The following is a 16,199-nucleotide window of genomic DNA, read 5'->3' as shown; positions in this document are numbered from 1 at the left end:
TTTGAATATAAGAAGCTTCCATGGAAGCAGAGCGAGGGGATCCTCAATGACAACGACTGTTTACTGTTTATCTACATCTAAAAAGCACATTTTTTTTCTTGAGAGAAGGAGAAAATGTAGCATAGCCCATAGCCTTAGTATCTATGTATATCTATATCTATATAGATAGATAGATATAGATATATTAACAATATGGGTTTGGGATTGATTTAGAAATAATACTGATAATAACTATGCTTTCATATTGTTGGTCATAATGCATTAAATAGATCCCTAAAGCAGCAGCAAAACTTAAAAAATAGGTTTGAATTAACAAAATGATTGGTTATAACTCAGGCATGAGTTTTTTTGTGACCCTCAAGGTAGGGTTTTGATTTTTGGCTTCTAGTATGTCATACATGCTTACATGCTTTGCCATTTATCAACATCTTTTAGAATTTCTTACATAATCATATTTTAACGGGGATGGGGTGGGAACCATGAATTTGGGAATGTGGTATAATGCTAGAATCCTTGCTTAATACCTATAATCTCTCTGAACCTCAGAATTCTTAAAATTGAAGTAGGCAAAGGAGAAGGCATCTAGGATACTTTTGCAACCCCAGAGTTGCCTTTTGAGGAATAGGAATCACAGAAAACTCAGTCTCTATAGTATTAGGCATTTATTTGTATCCTACTCTGTTTCAGAGAACTACCTGGAGTCTTTCACTGATTGAGCCAGTAGATACAAAGTAAATGAACTGGGTGTAAAAGAGAGAAAAGCAAGGAAATACTGATATATGAATCTTAAATCTGTAAACAGACGACCTGTTAAAAAAGTTAAATCGTCCATGAGGAAGGATAGCCTTCCATTTGCTACAATATGGATGGACCTTGAGAACATATTAGCAAGAGAAGTCAGAAAGACAAGCACTGTGTATAATAGCACTTACATGTGAAATCTAAACAAGTAAAATGGTGGTGGTTGGTGATTAGCAGGGGGTTGGGGAAGGGCAGGGTAACAGCGATAGTATTTAGGTGTACAAACTTGGCAACAAGTAGTAAATAAGCCATAAAGATCTAATACACAGGATGATGAGTGCAGACAACATTGTACTACATGTAATATGATAAATATAACTACACACAATCATTGCAATATATAAATTATCAAAGTAACACACTGTACCTTAAACCTACATAATGTTATATGTCAAATTTACTCAATTTTTCAAAATCAAGGAAATAATTAAATCATCTGTAGGTTAAAAAGGAATTACCGTGAAGCACCAATTTCCTTCATAGTAAAACCATTTACGAGTTTTAAATGATACATTGAGCAACAGATAGTTTACAAAGGACACACTCATGTGCATGTCATGGATTTTTAAACCTACTAACATGCATCAGGCCATCAAAATAAGCTTAGAGGTTGAATGAGTGAGAAGCAAAAGCCCAGTTATCAAACTGGGTATGTATAGAGTTGGTATCTGTGGGAACAATTTAAAGAGGGCGTATGTTTGAATAAGGGAGTAATATAATTTTAGCCTAGAAAAAAGCACACAGGATACCAAACTTGAATAAGAATGAAACTTAACAGATAAGTGAAATACTGGCAGTTTAAGAACAAGGCTGCTAGGCCTGACCTGTGGTGGCGCAGTGGATAAAGCGTCCATGTGGAATGCTGAGGTTGGCGGTTCGAAACCCTGGGCTTGCCTGGTCAAGGGACATGGGAGTTGATGCTTCCTGCTTCTCTCTCTCTCACCCTTTCTCTGTCCTTTCTCTCTAGAAATGATTAAATAAAATATAATAATAATAATAGTAATAAAGAACAAGTCTGCTATATTAATGGAAGGCATCTACCAGAGCCAGCTATCCATTACTTGCAAGTCAGGATAAGATTTACTTTATGCATTAAGCTAGTGTTGTCTAAACCAGGTTTTGTTTTGAATTTATTGATTTCAGCGAGACAAGTGGGGGAACAGGAACATCAATCCGTTCCTGTATATGCCCTCACTGGGGACAAACTGGCAATCTCGGCACTTCAGAGCGATGCTCTAACCAACTGTGTTATCCTGTCAGGGCTAAACCAGTGTTTTTTAATCACTGGTCTATGGACCGGTCTGCCAGAAATTTCCTCCAGGTCCTTGAAAGATAACCATCCTGATGTTCTATGAAGATTATGGACCCAATGATCTTAGTTGAATTAAGTTTAAGCTCAGAGTGATTGGTGCCTTAGTGGTCCCTGAAATAATTCTATTTTCACTGGTCCTCAAATGTAACAAGATTGAAAACCACTGAACCAAAAGTGGTACCATGTCTTTAAAGGTACAGGCTTGAAAGAAAACATCTAATGAAGAATTTGAATCCAGAACTCAAAATTCAATAAAACAATCCAATTTTTAGTCAAAAGATTTGAAGTCACACTTCAAAGACGATAAATGGCTTCCAATAAGAACATTAAAGGAGACTTACTATCATAAATCAAGGGAATGTACAAAGCAAAATGTCATAAACACCTATTAAAACTGAGTACCACCAAATTCTGGTTAGGATGCAGAGTAACTGGAATTCAAATTGCTAGAGGGATTAGAAAACTAAGGTCACTTTGAAAAAACGTTTGCCCTGTGACACAGCAACCATGTTCCTAGGTACTATCCAAGTAATGAAAACATGTTCACAGAGAAACTTTTATATGAATATAGCTTTATTCATAATTGCTGAAAACTGAAATATCCTGACTGGTAAATGAATACATTCCATCCACACAATAGAAGACTACTCAGGAATGAAGAACCGAAGTACTGATAACACAACATGGAATGAAAAGCCAGCCTTAAAAGGCTCTATTTATATAGTTTTCTGGAAAAGTTGGAAAAGACTAGTGTAAAGGGTACCAGAAACTTTGATGGAGTAATTTTCATGGGTGGTTCTCATGAAATTATCACTAATAATAATTCCTAAAGCAAAGCCAAGGGCATTAAGTAGAACAGCCCTTTTCCTTCTGGTTCATGGCATACTTATGGCTTCTGCTCAAAATATAATAGCCATACATACTGAAGAATGTAGATTTTAAAACCTGAAGTTGCTCTTCTACGGATCTGATTATTCTTGTATCAAAACAAACGTACTAAAGCAATCTGCAGATGCAATGCAACACTTACAAAATACCAATGGCATTCTCAGAACTAGAACAAATAATCCTAAAATTTCTATGGAATCACAAAAGCTCATAAATAGCCAAAACAATTCTTGAGCAAGAACAAAGCTAGAGGTACCACACTCCCTGATTTCAGACTGTACTACAAAGCTACAGTAATCAAAACAATATGGTACTGGGGCAAAAACAGACACATCAGTGGAACAAAATAGCCCAGAAATAAACCCTTGCTTATGTGGTCAATCTATGACAAAGGGAACAAGAATAAACAATGAAAATATGGCCTGACCAGGTGGTGGCGCAGTGATAGAGCATCGGGCTGGGATGCGGAGGACTCAGGTTCGAGACCCCGAGGTCGCCAGCTTTAGTGTGGGCTCATCTGGTTTGAGCAAGGCTCACCAGCTTGGATCCAAAGTCGCTGGCTTGAGCAAGGGATTACTCAGTCTGCTGTAGTCCCATGGTCAAGGCACATATGAGAAAGCAATCAATGAACAACTAAGGTGTCGCAACGAAAAACTTACAATTGATGCTTCTCATCTCTCTCTGTTCCTGTCTGTCTGTCCCTATGTATCCCTCCCTCTCTGACTCACTCTCTGTCTCTGTGAAAAAAAGAGAAAATATGGCAGCCTCTTCAAAAAGTAGTGCTGGGAGAACTGAACAGATAGATGCAAAAAAAATGAAACTAGTACTCTTTCTTACACCATATACAAAAATAAACTTAAGATGGATTTTAAAGACTAAAATAAGACTTGCAACCATAAAGCTCCTAGAAGACAACATAATAAACTATTTGACACCAGCCTCAGTAATATCTTTATGAATATGTCCCTTCAAGCAAGGTAAACAAAAGCAAAAATAAGCAAATGGAGTATTACTCAGAAATTAAAAAAAAAAAAGAAATCTTGTCTCTTGTGACAACATGGATGGACCTAGAGGTATAAGCCAAGTAAAATAAGTCAGAGAAAGCCAAATTCCGTAAGGTTTCACTTACATGTGGGATCTAAAAAAACAAAAGCAGACTCAGAAACATGTCGTACTGATAGTTCCCAGGGAGAGAAGGTGAGTGGGGGATGAAAAAGATAAAGGGGAATACAGTCAATAATGTGGTAAGTGTGCACAGTGACAATGATTACTAGACTTAGTGTTATAATAAAATAAGCGTTTTAAGATTAGAAAAGGAGGCAACACAGAAAGGAGAAAAACTTGACATTTCAAAGAAACACTAAAAAAGATTTAAAGAATGTTTCTAAATCAAAAGAAAAGGCTATAGTTAGAAAATACCTTCACATCATAAAATATATGTTGAACCTGATAAATTAATGCAAAAAGTAAAAGATAGCCCTGGCCGGTTGGCTCAGTGGTAGAGCGTTGGCCTGGCGTACAGGAGTCCCGGGTTCGATTCCCGGCCAGGGCACACAGGAGAAGCGCCCATCTGCTTCTCCACCCCTTCCCCTCTCCTTCCTCTCTGTCTCTTCCCCTCCCTCCCGCAGCAGAGGCTCCATTGGAACAAAGTTGGCCTGGGTGCTGAGGATGGCTCTGTGGCCTCTGCCTCAGGCGCTAGAGTTGCTCTGGTCGCAACAGAGCGACGCCCCGGATGGGCAGAGCATTGCTCCCTGGTGGGCATGCCGGGTGGATCCTGGTCCAGCGCATGTGGGAGCCTGTCTGACTGCCTCCCCGTTTCTGGCTTCAGAAAAATACAAAAAAAAAAAAAAAAAAAGGAAAAGACAGACTAAAATAAAATCCACAGCCTGACCAGATGGTGGCGCAGTGGATAGAGTGTCGGACTGGGAAGCAGAAGAACCCAGGTTCGAGACCCTGAGGTTGCCAGCTTGAGTGCGGGCTCATCTGGCTTGAGCAAAAAGCTCACCAGCTTGAATCCAAGGTCGCTGGCTCGAGCAAAGGGTTGCTCAGTCTGCTGAAGGCCCGTGGTCAAGGCACATATAAGAGAGCAATCAATGAACAGCTAAGGTGTCACAATGAAAAACTGATGATTGATGCTTCTCATCTCTCTCCGTTCCCATCTGTCCCTGTCTATCCCTCACTCTGTAAATAAAAAACATAAAATAAAATCCACATAAATAAGGGTGAAATATGAGGAAGTAAGCTGGTAACAGGAGTGAAAAGAAATGTTCCAGAATGCATGTATTAAAAAGATAGTAAAGGGGAGTAACAAACCAGAGCCAAAACCCAGTGGTAGTCACCAGAAGCAGCTGAGGGATAATGAGCCGGAAAAAATTGTTTTGGTCAGAAGGGGTTTCTCGACTCCTCAGGAAGACAGGGAAAGGGGCCGCGAGCAGAGCTGCGTCTCCTTCCGCCTGGTTCAAGGCAGACGCTGAGCCCCTGGTGGAGGGGCTTTGCACACACACACACACACACACACACACACGGAACCCAGCGGGTCCTGCACAGGCTGCTAGTGAGTGTCCTGAGCAGGTTCTTGTATTGGAGAGGGGCGCTTTTGTAACCACACTCTGTACACAGTTCAGAAATATAATTTGGAAGTAAAATGAAAAGTAAAATCTTACTAAAAATAACTTAATAATTAAAAAAAATAAATTAGCATTTGTAATAGAATACCAAATTACATTTAACCTAATATATTAACAAAAACATAATATACTCTAGTAAACAAGGACTTCCAACTCCCTGTATCACTAAATAAGAAACAAGTCAAACACTTGGTTTAGCTATGGCACACATCGTCACTGCCACCTGACCCCACACATTCATGCTGCTTCACGTCTAAGGCGAAACTAAGCATAGGGTCTCCTGCTCTTCCCTCTTGAGATGCACTGAACAGTGACAAGCTGAGGGAAGAAGAAAGGCTTTATTGCAAGTTAGAGCTGACATAAAACTTCTGTCTTTGATGCCTGGGGAAGTGGAAGGGATGTGGATTATATTCACCCGGTCCACCTAGAAGTCCCTTTGATCACAAAAGCGCCCTAGGTAAGATTTCAGTTGTGGATTGTGGTGCTCACGGTCATGTCCTAATCCTTTCTTGGAGTTTGGAAGTGTTGCTATCACGTAACGTACTCAGGGTTGAGAGAGATGTGAACATCATGCCGTGCCTTCCTCAGATGCCGCTGCCCCATGGTGATGAAAAAGATGGCTCTCCTTTCCTTAAACATACTGGCTCAGTATCAGGAGTAGAGGTAGGGAGGTATTATCAACTTCAGAAGAGTTGAGTCCACAGTTTATATCCCATGATGGATGCATTAGGCTTTTTAGAGAACCTCAATAAGACTGTGAGTAATAAGCAATCACTTTTTATACAAATAAAACATTTCTTACAAGTCTTAGGTTTGGCTCAAAAGATTGAAGCTACTCTGTTGTTCTTGAAGACAAATGATGTTCCTTTGTAAGTTACAAATCAGACTTCGGTGCTACGTAGTTGAGCATGTCTTCACACCATCCCCTGTTCTTGGCCTCCATATACACAGACGCATTGCACTGCTGCATGGCACAGTCCATCTCAACCAGCTGGCGGCATCCAATCGTTAACCTTTCCCTAGGGAATAAAGAATGTTGAATTACTGCAAGAGAGCTGCTCAGGGAAATGAAAACACCTACAACAGGCTAACAAAAAGACTTGAAATACATTATTTGATATTTGAGAGAGCCAAATACCAAGAGTTAGGGTTTCTTAGCACAGAAATGGGAGGATAAGCACGGAGAACACTTTTCAATCGACAGGAAAATCTTGATGCAATTCCTAGACTGCAGGAATAGGGTTTTCTTGGCAGACATGCTGCCAACAAGCAGAACTCAATGCTAAAAAGAGACCTTTGTACAGTCTCTGAAGGACCTCACCCAGAATCTGGGCTGATGTTAACATGTGCTAATCAGAGAGGTAAGCAAGGCTGGGGGGCGGGAAGTACATCACATATTTTTGTCTTATTTAGCTTGGGAGTTAAATAGGTAGAATGGAGGATATTAAGAGAATGCACCTCCTGCTAGGACCAGACGGGGTAGGAAGTTGACAGAGCATCAATGCTTAAAATGAATTGCTGGAATAAGTTATCTAGCAGTTAACAAAATAAATATTAGTTAATTAATCTACACTGAAGGTAGAAACACAGGGTAAGGCCTAAACTTTGTCATGCCGATGCACAATCTTCCCTAAAAATGAAGCCTACCTGGGCTCTCCAGTGTCTGGAGCCCAGACCCCACTGAAACCTATTTAAATTTACTAGGAGGTCATCTGTAGTGTAAGAGTTCGCAAAAAATACTCAGCACCTAGTACAGGGTGTGGCACATGGTGTTCAAGAAATGAGTGGCTTTTATTATGTAAATTAGTTATTACTTTCTTGGCTTCTAAGATCTCTCCAGAGCCATCTCCATGGTGTTGGAAGTCACCAGCTACCTCTCCCCATGCACCGCTTCCCCCATGGATGCCTCAATGTAGGAAAAACAAAAAAGGAAAATAAAGTCAACGGGAACCCAGGGAACAGGGTGAGGAGTGCTGGCAGCAAAAGTAACCGCACCACATACTGAGGCCTCAGTTCCTGGAGATGCGTGGTCTCTGCGAAGCCAATTAAAACCTGACTTGGCTTTGGGCTCCTCTAGTCCTATTTTCTCCCATCCAATTACTAACCAGGCCGGACCCTGCTTAGCTTCCGAGATCAGACGAGATCAGGCACATTCAAGGTGGTATGGCCATAGACTAGTCCTATTTTCTATATTTAGATGCTTAAAATTAGTGGTAATGGTGCTGCCAATTCTTCACAACTACTCAGAAAATGATTTTCAGAAGACCCGAGGTGATCCAAAATGGGAGAGATGTGTTTTCTTCAAACTTCAAAATGAAACAGGTCCCTAATTCCTTTTCTTGGTTAAAATACTCCTTTAGTAACTAGACTTTGAATCTATTTCTTTGTCTTCTTTTTCTTCTTTCTTTTTCCTCTCACTGTTAAGAGGTGAACTCTCTCCCCTCTTTTTATGTAGTTTATTTGTGTGAGTCCCCATTCTGACAATGGATTTCAGCTACAGACTTTGCTTCCCAGAGCAAGTTGTCACTGCCGACTGAGAAAAGCATCAGGTATTTTTCACGTTGTATGTTTCTCTATACTAGATTATAGTTATAGGAATTGTTGAGTTCCTTGTCTATGGCTTATCTGTAGAAAGGCAGAATGTTAATGTGGGGTCAGCTAAACACCTTTGCCTGCCATTCTGCAGTGAGTTGTCTCACTAGACACACTGTGAATGGCAGTCCATTACTTATTTTGATATCTCTTCATTGTTCAAAACTTCTTCCTTTACATTGGGCCTAACAAACCCATCTATCTGACCCAAAAAATTAAAACAAAACAAAAAGTCATTATCCATTTTCTCTCCAATAGTACAAATATTCTGATTCTATTTTTTTCCAAACTAAACAATTGCAATTCCTAATCATTTCTGGAACACAGGTCAGGACTGAAAGCTGTAATTCTATGTTGTTCATGAGATTTCTGCAAAACTGCCACTGTTTCTCTAAATTGTCCTATTATGGGTATCAAACTTGCTTGGCCAAATCTCAGGTAGGTCAAAATAACTGGAAATTTTATCACATCAATGAAAAAAAAATTAGTCCATTAATTATTTGATTCGTTTCCATGCCTAATTTTGTCCAAAAAAAATGGCATTAGTGAATTTTAAGTGACCTGATTCCAATTTTTGATTCACTCTTTCCAAAATTCTTTCTAGGTACAATGAAGAAAATTTACAATGGATATTTGTTTTACAACTCTCCAAACTTTTGTAATAATTTGAAATGTGCCTATCAAATGAAAGAAAAATTGAATGCAATGGAATCCTAATATACGAACAGAATATATAGCTAATATCATATTCAATGGTGAAAGACTGAAAGCTTCCCCCTAAAATCAGGAACAATACAAGTATGCCCATGTTTACCTCTTCTACTCAACACTGTAGTGGAAGTTCTACACAAAATAATTAATTCTCTCTATAGATCCTAAAGAATCTACAAAGTAACTGTTAGAGCTAATAAACCATTTCAGCAACACTGCAAAATAAAAGATCAACACAAAAAAATCAGTTGCATTTCTATACACATATGATACACAATTTGAAAAGGAAATAACAATAGCATGAAACATTCCATTTACAATACCATGAAAAAGAGTAAATTACTTAGGAATAAATTTAAGTAGAGAGGCAAGCCTTGTACACTAAAAACTACAAAACAGTGCCAAAAGAAATTAAAGACCTAAATTAGTGGCATCCCACGTTCATAGATTTAAAAACTTAATACAATGATAAAACTCCCCAAAGAAATCTACATACTTAACATAGTCCCTATCAAAATCCCAAGTTGATCCTAAAAACTCACATAGAATTTAAGGGACCCCAACTAGGTAAATGTTGAAAAGGAAAAGTAATGTTAGAGGACTCATACTTCCCAATTTTGAAAACTTACCCCAAAGCAAGTTTAATCAGAACAGTGTGGTACTGGCATAAAGACAGACATACAGACTAATGGAATTGAATTGAAAGTCTAGAAATAAAACCTCACATACATGGTCAACTGATTTTCGACAAGGGTGACAAAACCATTCAATGGGAAAAGAATAGTTTCTTCAACAAACAGTGCCGGGACAAGTTGATATCCACATGCAAATGAATGAAGCTGGACCCACGACTCATATCATACATAAAGATTAACTCAAAATGGAACAATGACCTGTTGAAGGTAAAACTATAAAATTCTTAGAAAAATAATTGGGGTAAATATTCATGACCTTAGCTTTGGCAATGGATTCTTAGATATTATACCAAAAGCCCAAACAATGAAAAAAAGAAACACAGAAACTGGATGTTAATCAAAAATTTTTTGATAATATTATTAAAAACTTTTCTAACTGTAATTAAAAAATAAAAACTTTTTAAGTAAAAAATAAAAGTGCAAGAACTTATGTATGTAAACTGCCCAACAAAAATTCCATTTTGTCCCTTTGGGACCGTATAAATAATTCATGTTTCAAGGCAAAAATGCAAATAACCCAGGAGCACTTTTGATGGAACTGAATTCTGGTGCAGTTTCCCTTTTGCTCTGGTGCTCTGCCCTGAGCACCTGTTTAACAGGTTGACATTCACCAGCTTTGTATGGTGTTGTTCAAAGATTCTTGTTCTCTTTGTGTCTCTGATATTTTGTCTGGTTTCTTATCTGGCAATGTTATTTGGGGGTAAAGCATTACATAAAATATGATTAAACAAAAATCTGAAAGACAATTTACATTTGATACTATCTCATTGTGATTCTGATTTGTATTTTTCTGATCACTAACAGTGTTCAGCATCTTTTCATATGCTTGTTGGCCAATTTACAAAGGATACTATCAAGAAACTGATAGCGACATCATCTCATTAATCAAGAGCCCCAAACTGAGACTCCTGCCTCTTCATGGACCCAAACGACTAAGAGAAGGAAAAAGGGTGTCTTAGTCCATTCAGGCTTCCATAATAAAATTATCAGGGACTGCGTGGGCTCTAAACAACAGAAATTTCTAACCATTCTGGAGGCTGGGAAGTCCAAGATCAAGGTGCCAGCATAGCTACACTGTGGTGAGAGTCCTCTTTTATAAGAGCATTAATCCCTTTCATGAGGGCTCCACCCTCATGACCTAATCACCTCCCAAAGACCCAGACTTCTAAGATCATCACATTGAGCAACAGGATATTCATATGAACTTGGGAGGTGACATAAACATTCTGACCACAGCAAAGGAGAAGACCTAGGAGCAGAAAAGCACTGGTTCAGAGTGGAGAATACTTCAGCCAAGTCCTCCAAAAAGCAGTCTCAGCTGAGGTGCCTCAGCCAAAGCCCCCAAAAAGAGGCCTCCAAATGAAGTTGCCCGGGCTCGGAATGCAGGTATACACGTGAACAGGGCTGCCCAGGGCGGGGCCTGCAACTGCCTGCAACCCACAGGAAGGCTGCTGGAAGGCTGTGCACACTGTCTGGGCACAAACCTGGGAAGGGAGGGCAGCTTGCCCCAGCGGAGCCTGCCAAAGAAAGCACATCACTGCCAATGGTCGGGCCTGAAAGATCACACATCAGATCTGTCCTAGAGCCAGATTCCTAATAAGACTTATTACTACTCAACAGAAAGAAAAACAACACAATTAACAATGGGCAACAGGCTTGAATAGATAATTTCTTCACAGAAGACAAATGGCCAACAAGCATATGAAAAGATGCTCCACACTGTTAGTAATCAGAAAAATACAAATCAAAATCACAATGAGATTAAACTTCATACTCTCTAGAATAGCTATAATCAAAAAAGGAAAAACAAATGTTGACAATGTAGAGAAATCAGAACCCCTGTATACTGCTGGCAGGAAGGTGAAACGGAGCAGCTGCTATGGAAAACAGACAGCTCCTCAGAGAGTTAAATGCAGAATTACCATCTGACCCAGCAATTCTACTCTTAGCTATATGCTCCCTCCCCCAGAATGTAAAGAATTGAAAGAATTCAAACAAATACTTATAAACCAATGGCAACACTATTCACACTAGCCCCAAAGTGGAAACAGTCCAAATGTCCAAAGACAGATGAAAGGACAAAATGTGGTATGTACACACAATGGAATACTATTAAGCCATAACAAAGAATACAGTGCTGATACTACAGGCTATCATGAGATGAACCTCTAAGTGAACAAAACCAGCCAGATACAAAAGGTCCTGTGTTGTATGATTCAATTTAAGAAACACCCAGAATGAATAAACTCATAGAGACAGAAAGCAGATTAGTGGTTGCCTGGGTTCAGGACCAGGAGGGGAGAACAGGGAATGGCTGCCTAACGGGTATGGAATTTCCTGCTGGAGTGATGGAAATGTCTTGGCACTAGACAGAGGTGATGGTTGCACAACAGTGATTGCTCTCAGTGCCACTGAGTTGTATGCTTCAAAACGGTTAATTGTTAATTTTGTTATGTCAGTTTTACCTCAATTAAAAAAAGAAAAAAGTATATACTTCTGTATCATCTTCTATCACAAACAATGAAGTCAAGTTTACTGCAAAGCATTACTGCAACTAGAAACAACAAAATATGTAATTCTTTTCTAACTAAAACAGAAGCATTAAAGGTCTAAATTTGATTTCTGGATTATTTTTCTCCATGGCTTTTTCTTGTCTAAGGCTTCTTGAACAGACCGGGTCATTAACTTGACACCGGGGTTTTCAAACTATAACATGCCCTGGGAGCCCTGTGACACAGATTGCTAGGCCACACCCCAAGAGTTTCTGATTTGAAAGGTCTAGGGTGGGGTCTTGGAGTTTGCATTTCTTGCAACTTCCCAGGAGATGCTGACACTGGTCCTGGGACCACAGCTTTAATGTAATCTTAAATCACTACCAGGGATATGTCAGGTACTTGATGAGGCTGACGTCACAAACCAATTTGTATTTCATATAGAAAAAATGACCTTAGGTAATTGCCTTGTAAACATGTCAGAACACTTGTAGGCAAAGAAAGTGAATTACGTACTGCTCTTAACTTACTTCTCATGCATATAAAAGATACCACACAAGATATATGTTTGGTCATCTGTTTGATAATCCCATTAATTTACCAACTTGCATTTTCTGAGCAAACTGCTTGTCTGCTCAGGGCAAACAGTACGCAGACAGACCCCACCAGCAAGAGCAAAAGCTACGCCCAAGAGTCTACATACAAACTATATTAGACAGAAGCACTATATATGAAGACAGAAACTCCAGATATGAACAACACCAAGGCTCTCCAGTGTCACAAAATTCAAGTTTTTAAAAAAACTTTATTTACTGATTTCAGTGAGAGAGGAAGAGGGAGGGAGAGTGGAAGGAAGAGAGAAAGAAAGAGAGAGAGAGGCAAGAACATGGATCTATTCCTGTATGTGCCTTGACTGGGGATTGGACTGGCAACCTCTACACTTTGGGACAACGCTGGAACCAATCAAGCTATACGGCCAGGGCATGGAATTCAATTTTTGGTCAAAGCTATTTTCAATCTAAAACCTTAATTCCTTGCTTTATCAGAACTTATAAAATAATTTATGGTCTTCAGCTACTTAGTTATGTGAGTATTGCAAAAAATACAGTGTCAGGCATATCAACAGTCTCCTTCCTCACAACTAACACTTTAGAATAAAAAACAAAGAACAGGAAATTCAGACAGTTTAAGTAATTGCTACATGTGAGTTAAAGTCACTCTTCTGTTTTCAGCTGGGAGCCACAGGAAAACTTTTATCTAATGCATTTGGCCTGTGTCTAATAAGAACCACTGATACCACAAGAATGCCTCTTTTGGCAGCTTATTTGAAAACTGTGAGCTGTGGACTACCCCAGAGGCTAACATGGGAGAGACTGTTCAGTGTAATAGGGCAAATATCTTCAAAACAAACAGCAGAGTGACAAATCTAAAAGCTAGTAATCAAAAGCCTGCTGAGCAGCAATTGTCATTTTTTAATGTATTGAAAACATTAGACATATTTGATTTCAAAAATCATCCCTTTGGGTATAAGAGGAAGCTTATTAATATCATAGCTCAAATCACTTATACTGTAAGTGAAAAGAAAACAAAAAAGAGAAAAATAGATAACTGTTTTAACGTGGAGCATTCAGCTTTGACCTCTGAACCCTCCTGCCCTTCCACCACCCTTCCAAAAAACAACTCCCAATTATTCCAACAGTAAGATGAAGTAAAAATAATTTCAGACATCTAATCACACCATCCTACAGGGGACTCTACCCTCCAAGTTATCTACAGCGGGCTTTCTACACCTTCTATGGAGAAGGTTGGCAGACATTGTACTTTTGACACACATCTCATGTATACAACCTTTATATGTAAATTGGCTGTAAAGATCTATATATAGAAGTACAGCTGATTAACTGAGGTCTGAAGATTATGGTAAAAATCATTCTTCCCCCAGCTACTTCATTATGCATGCCCACTGGCTTCAGCTTTTCTTGGAAAACTTATTTGAATCTAGACAGTGAATTTTCATAGTTATGACTTACCGATACTCGCTCTGTGAAACACAATCATAAAGTTCCTGGGCAGTAAAGTTGACAGTTTTATTTACCTGAAACGAACAGATATTTAAATCTTTAAACCAAGCTATAGATATTTAAAGTGCATATTAAATCAAATGAGTAATAAAAGCACAATTAGAGTGGCCCATATTCTGAGGGAACAGAATATCAAGTTCCTAGTTTTGGTATAAAAAGGACAGAACAATAAGAACCTGAAGTTCACTGAGCATAACACTAACACTGACCTAGATGCAAAAATAGTCATCTTACTGTTACAAACTAATCTGTTCACGGAACCAGAGTGAGATGGGCCTGGAGTTAGTGAAAAATCTCAATGAAGCAGATGATCGCTTTAAAGATTATATGGACAAAAAAAGTGTACCCTCTGAAACAGATTCATGCTTCAATTAGTAGCCTACCTAAGCCTTGTAAAAGAGTTCTAATTTTCAATATTTATTTTCTAGGAAAAGTAAATAAATGATAAAAACAGTACAATTCACATAGGTAGACTGGTATAAGCAGAAACAACCACATCTTATTTATATCCTGAACAGTAGAAATAATTCAAGCTGGAAAAAAAAGTCATGTGCTTGACTCTAACAAAATCTGAATACTAAGATTGACCATTGCGAAAGTTATTACTGAATAACCTTCACTGTCATTTAAATGTAAAGATTATAAACTATGTAAAAACATTTATCTGTTTAGGAAAAAGTTTGATTTATAAACATTTATTTATTGCTGACCTGTGCTGGTGCAGTGGATAAAGCATCGACCTGGATCGCTGAGGTCGCCAGTTCAAATCCCTGGGCTTGCCTGGTCAAGGCATATACAGGAAGCAACTACTACTTGTAGATACTTCCTGCTTCTCCCCCATCTTTCTCTCCTGCTCTTTCTCTCTCTCTCTCCCTCCTCTATCCAAAAATCAATAAATAAATTTTTTTTAAAAATCAAACATTTACTTATTTTTTAATTTATATATTTAATTTACTGACTTGAGAGATAAGAAGAGGGAAGAGGGAGAGAGAAAGAGAGAGAGGAAGGAGCAGGGAGGGAGAGGGAGGGGGAAGGAGGGAGAGGGAGGGGGAAGGAGGGAGAGGGAGGGGGAAGGAGGGAGAGGGAGGGGGAAGGAGGGAGAGGGAGGGGGAAGGAGTGAGAGGGAGGAAGAGGGAGGAAAAAGGAGGGAGAGGGAGGGAAAGGGATGAAGAGAGAGATGCATCCATTGCTGTCCCACTTATTTATGCATTCATTGGATGATTCTTGAATGTGTCCTGACAGGGGATCAAACTGCAACATTGGTATATGGGGATCACGCTCTAACCAACTGAGTAAGGCGGCCAGGGATCTAACACTAAACACTTTGTGTCTGGTACTCTTTGGAGCACATTATATATGTTTATTAAGTTATATAGTTTTAAAGACTACTAGAATTTATATACTGATTTTATTCTCATTTTACAGATGGAAAAACTGAGACAAAGAAAATTAATTGGAGTGACATCAGAGAAATGGCACCATAAGGGGTGCTCCCGAAACCTCTCCCTGAAATTTAAACAAATTCAACAACTAGAGACAGAAAAACAATCACAGGAGCACCTGAAATACACATATATCAAACAAAGGTACAACTGGGCGAAAAGGTGGCTGAATATATAATCCACTCTGAGGGAAATAAGATGGAGAGCGGAGTATTCTGCTTTCCTCACTGACCTGAACAAGGGCTGTTTTCACTTGGAACTGAGAGAAAGGGAGAGCTGAGAGTGCAGAAAAAGCTGGGCTAGGGCAGAGATGTTCAAGCCGAGGAGAAAGTGTGCCCACAGCTCAGCCCACGTAGAGCTAACGCCAGTCGCAGACCCCAGCAGACGTGGGCAAGCAGTTGCCTTGTTTACTCCAGGTCTCCCAATGGGCAAGCACGGGCAGTGTGCGAGTGGATCCACCTGGCACCTCGGGCGTGGGTGCCTGCAATCCTGGACGAGGGGCTGGAGACTGTCAGTAGTGACCCTCTGTGTGGGCTGTGACCAGAGTCTCTGTGTAAT

The 16,199-nt window shown here is 39.4% G+C and overlaps 1 protein-coding gene across 8 annotated transcripts in view; it reads right to left on the bottom strand.

Moving 5' to 3' along the window:
* Positions 1-427: 427 nt before the first annotated feature.
* SWT1 (SWT1 RNA endoribonuclease homolog) overlaps positions 428-16,199 on the bottom strand; it is an 86,114-nt gene continuing 70,342 nt past the window's right edge. For 5 of the 8 annotated variants that reach the window (XM_066361716.1, XM_066361721.1, XM_066361722.1 and 2 more), the window contains exons 18-19: positions 14,149-14,213; positions 431-6,647 (exon numbers count right to left, since the gene is read on the bottom strand). In XM_066361716.1, the coding sequence (XP_066217813.1) occupies positions 6,503-6,647; positions 14,149-14,213 (210 nt within the window). In that variant the 3' untranslated portion in view covers positions 431-6,502. Of the gene's footprint in view, positions 6,648-14,148; positions 14,214-16,199 lie in introns of all 8 variants that reach the window. The other 3 variants (XM_066361718.1, XM_066361719.1, XM_066361724.1) reach the window with 2 other exon arrangements.

This window comes from Saccopteryx leptura, chromosome 2 (assembly GCF_036850995.1).
Source record: "Saccopteryx leptura isolate mSacLep1 chromosome 2, mSacLep1_pri_phased_curated, whole genome shotgun sequence".
Lineage (NCBI taxonomy): Eukaryota > Metazoa > Chordata > Mammalia > Chiroptera > Emballonuridae > Saccopteryx > Saccopteryx leptura.
This window is presented reverse-complemented; position numbering and strand designations above follow the sequence as displayed.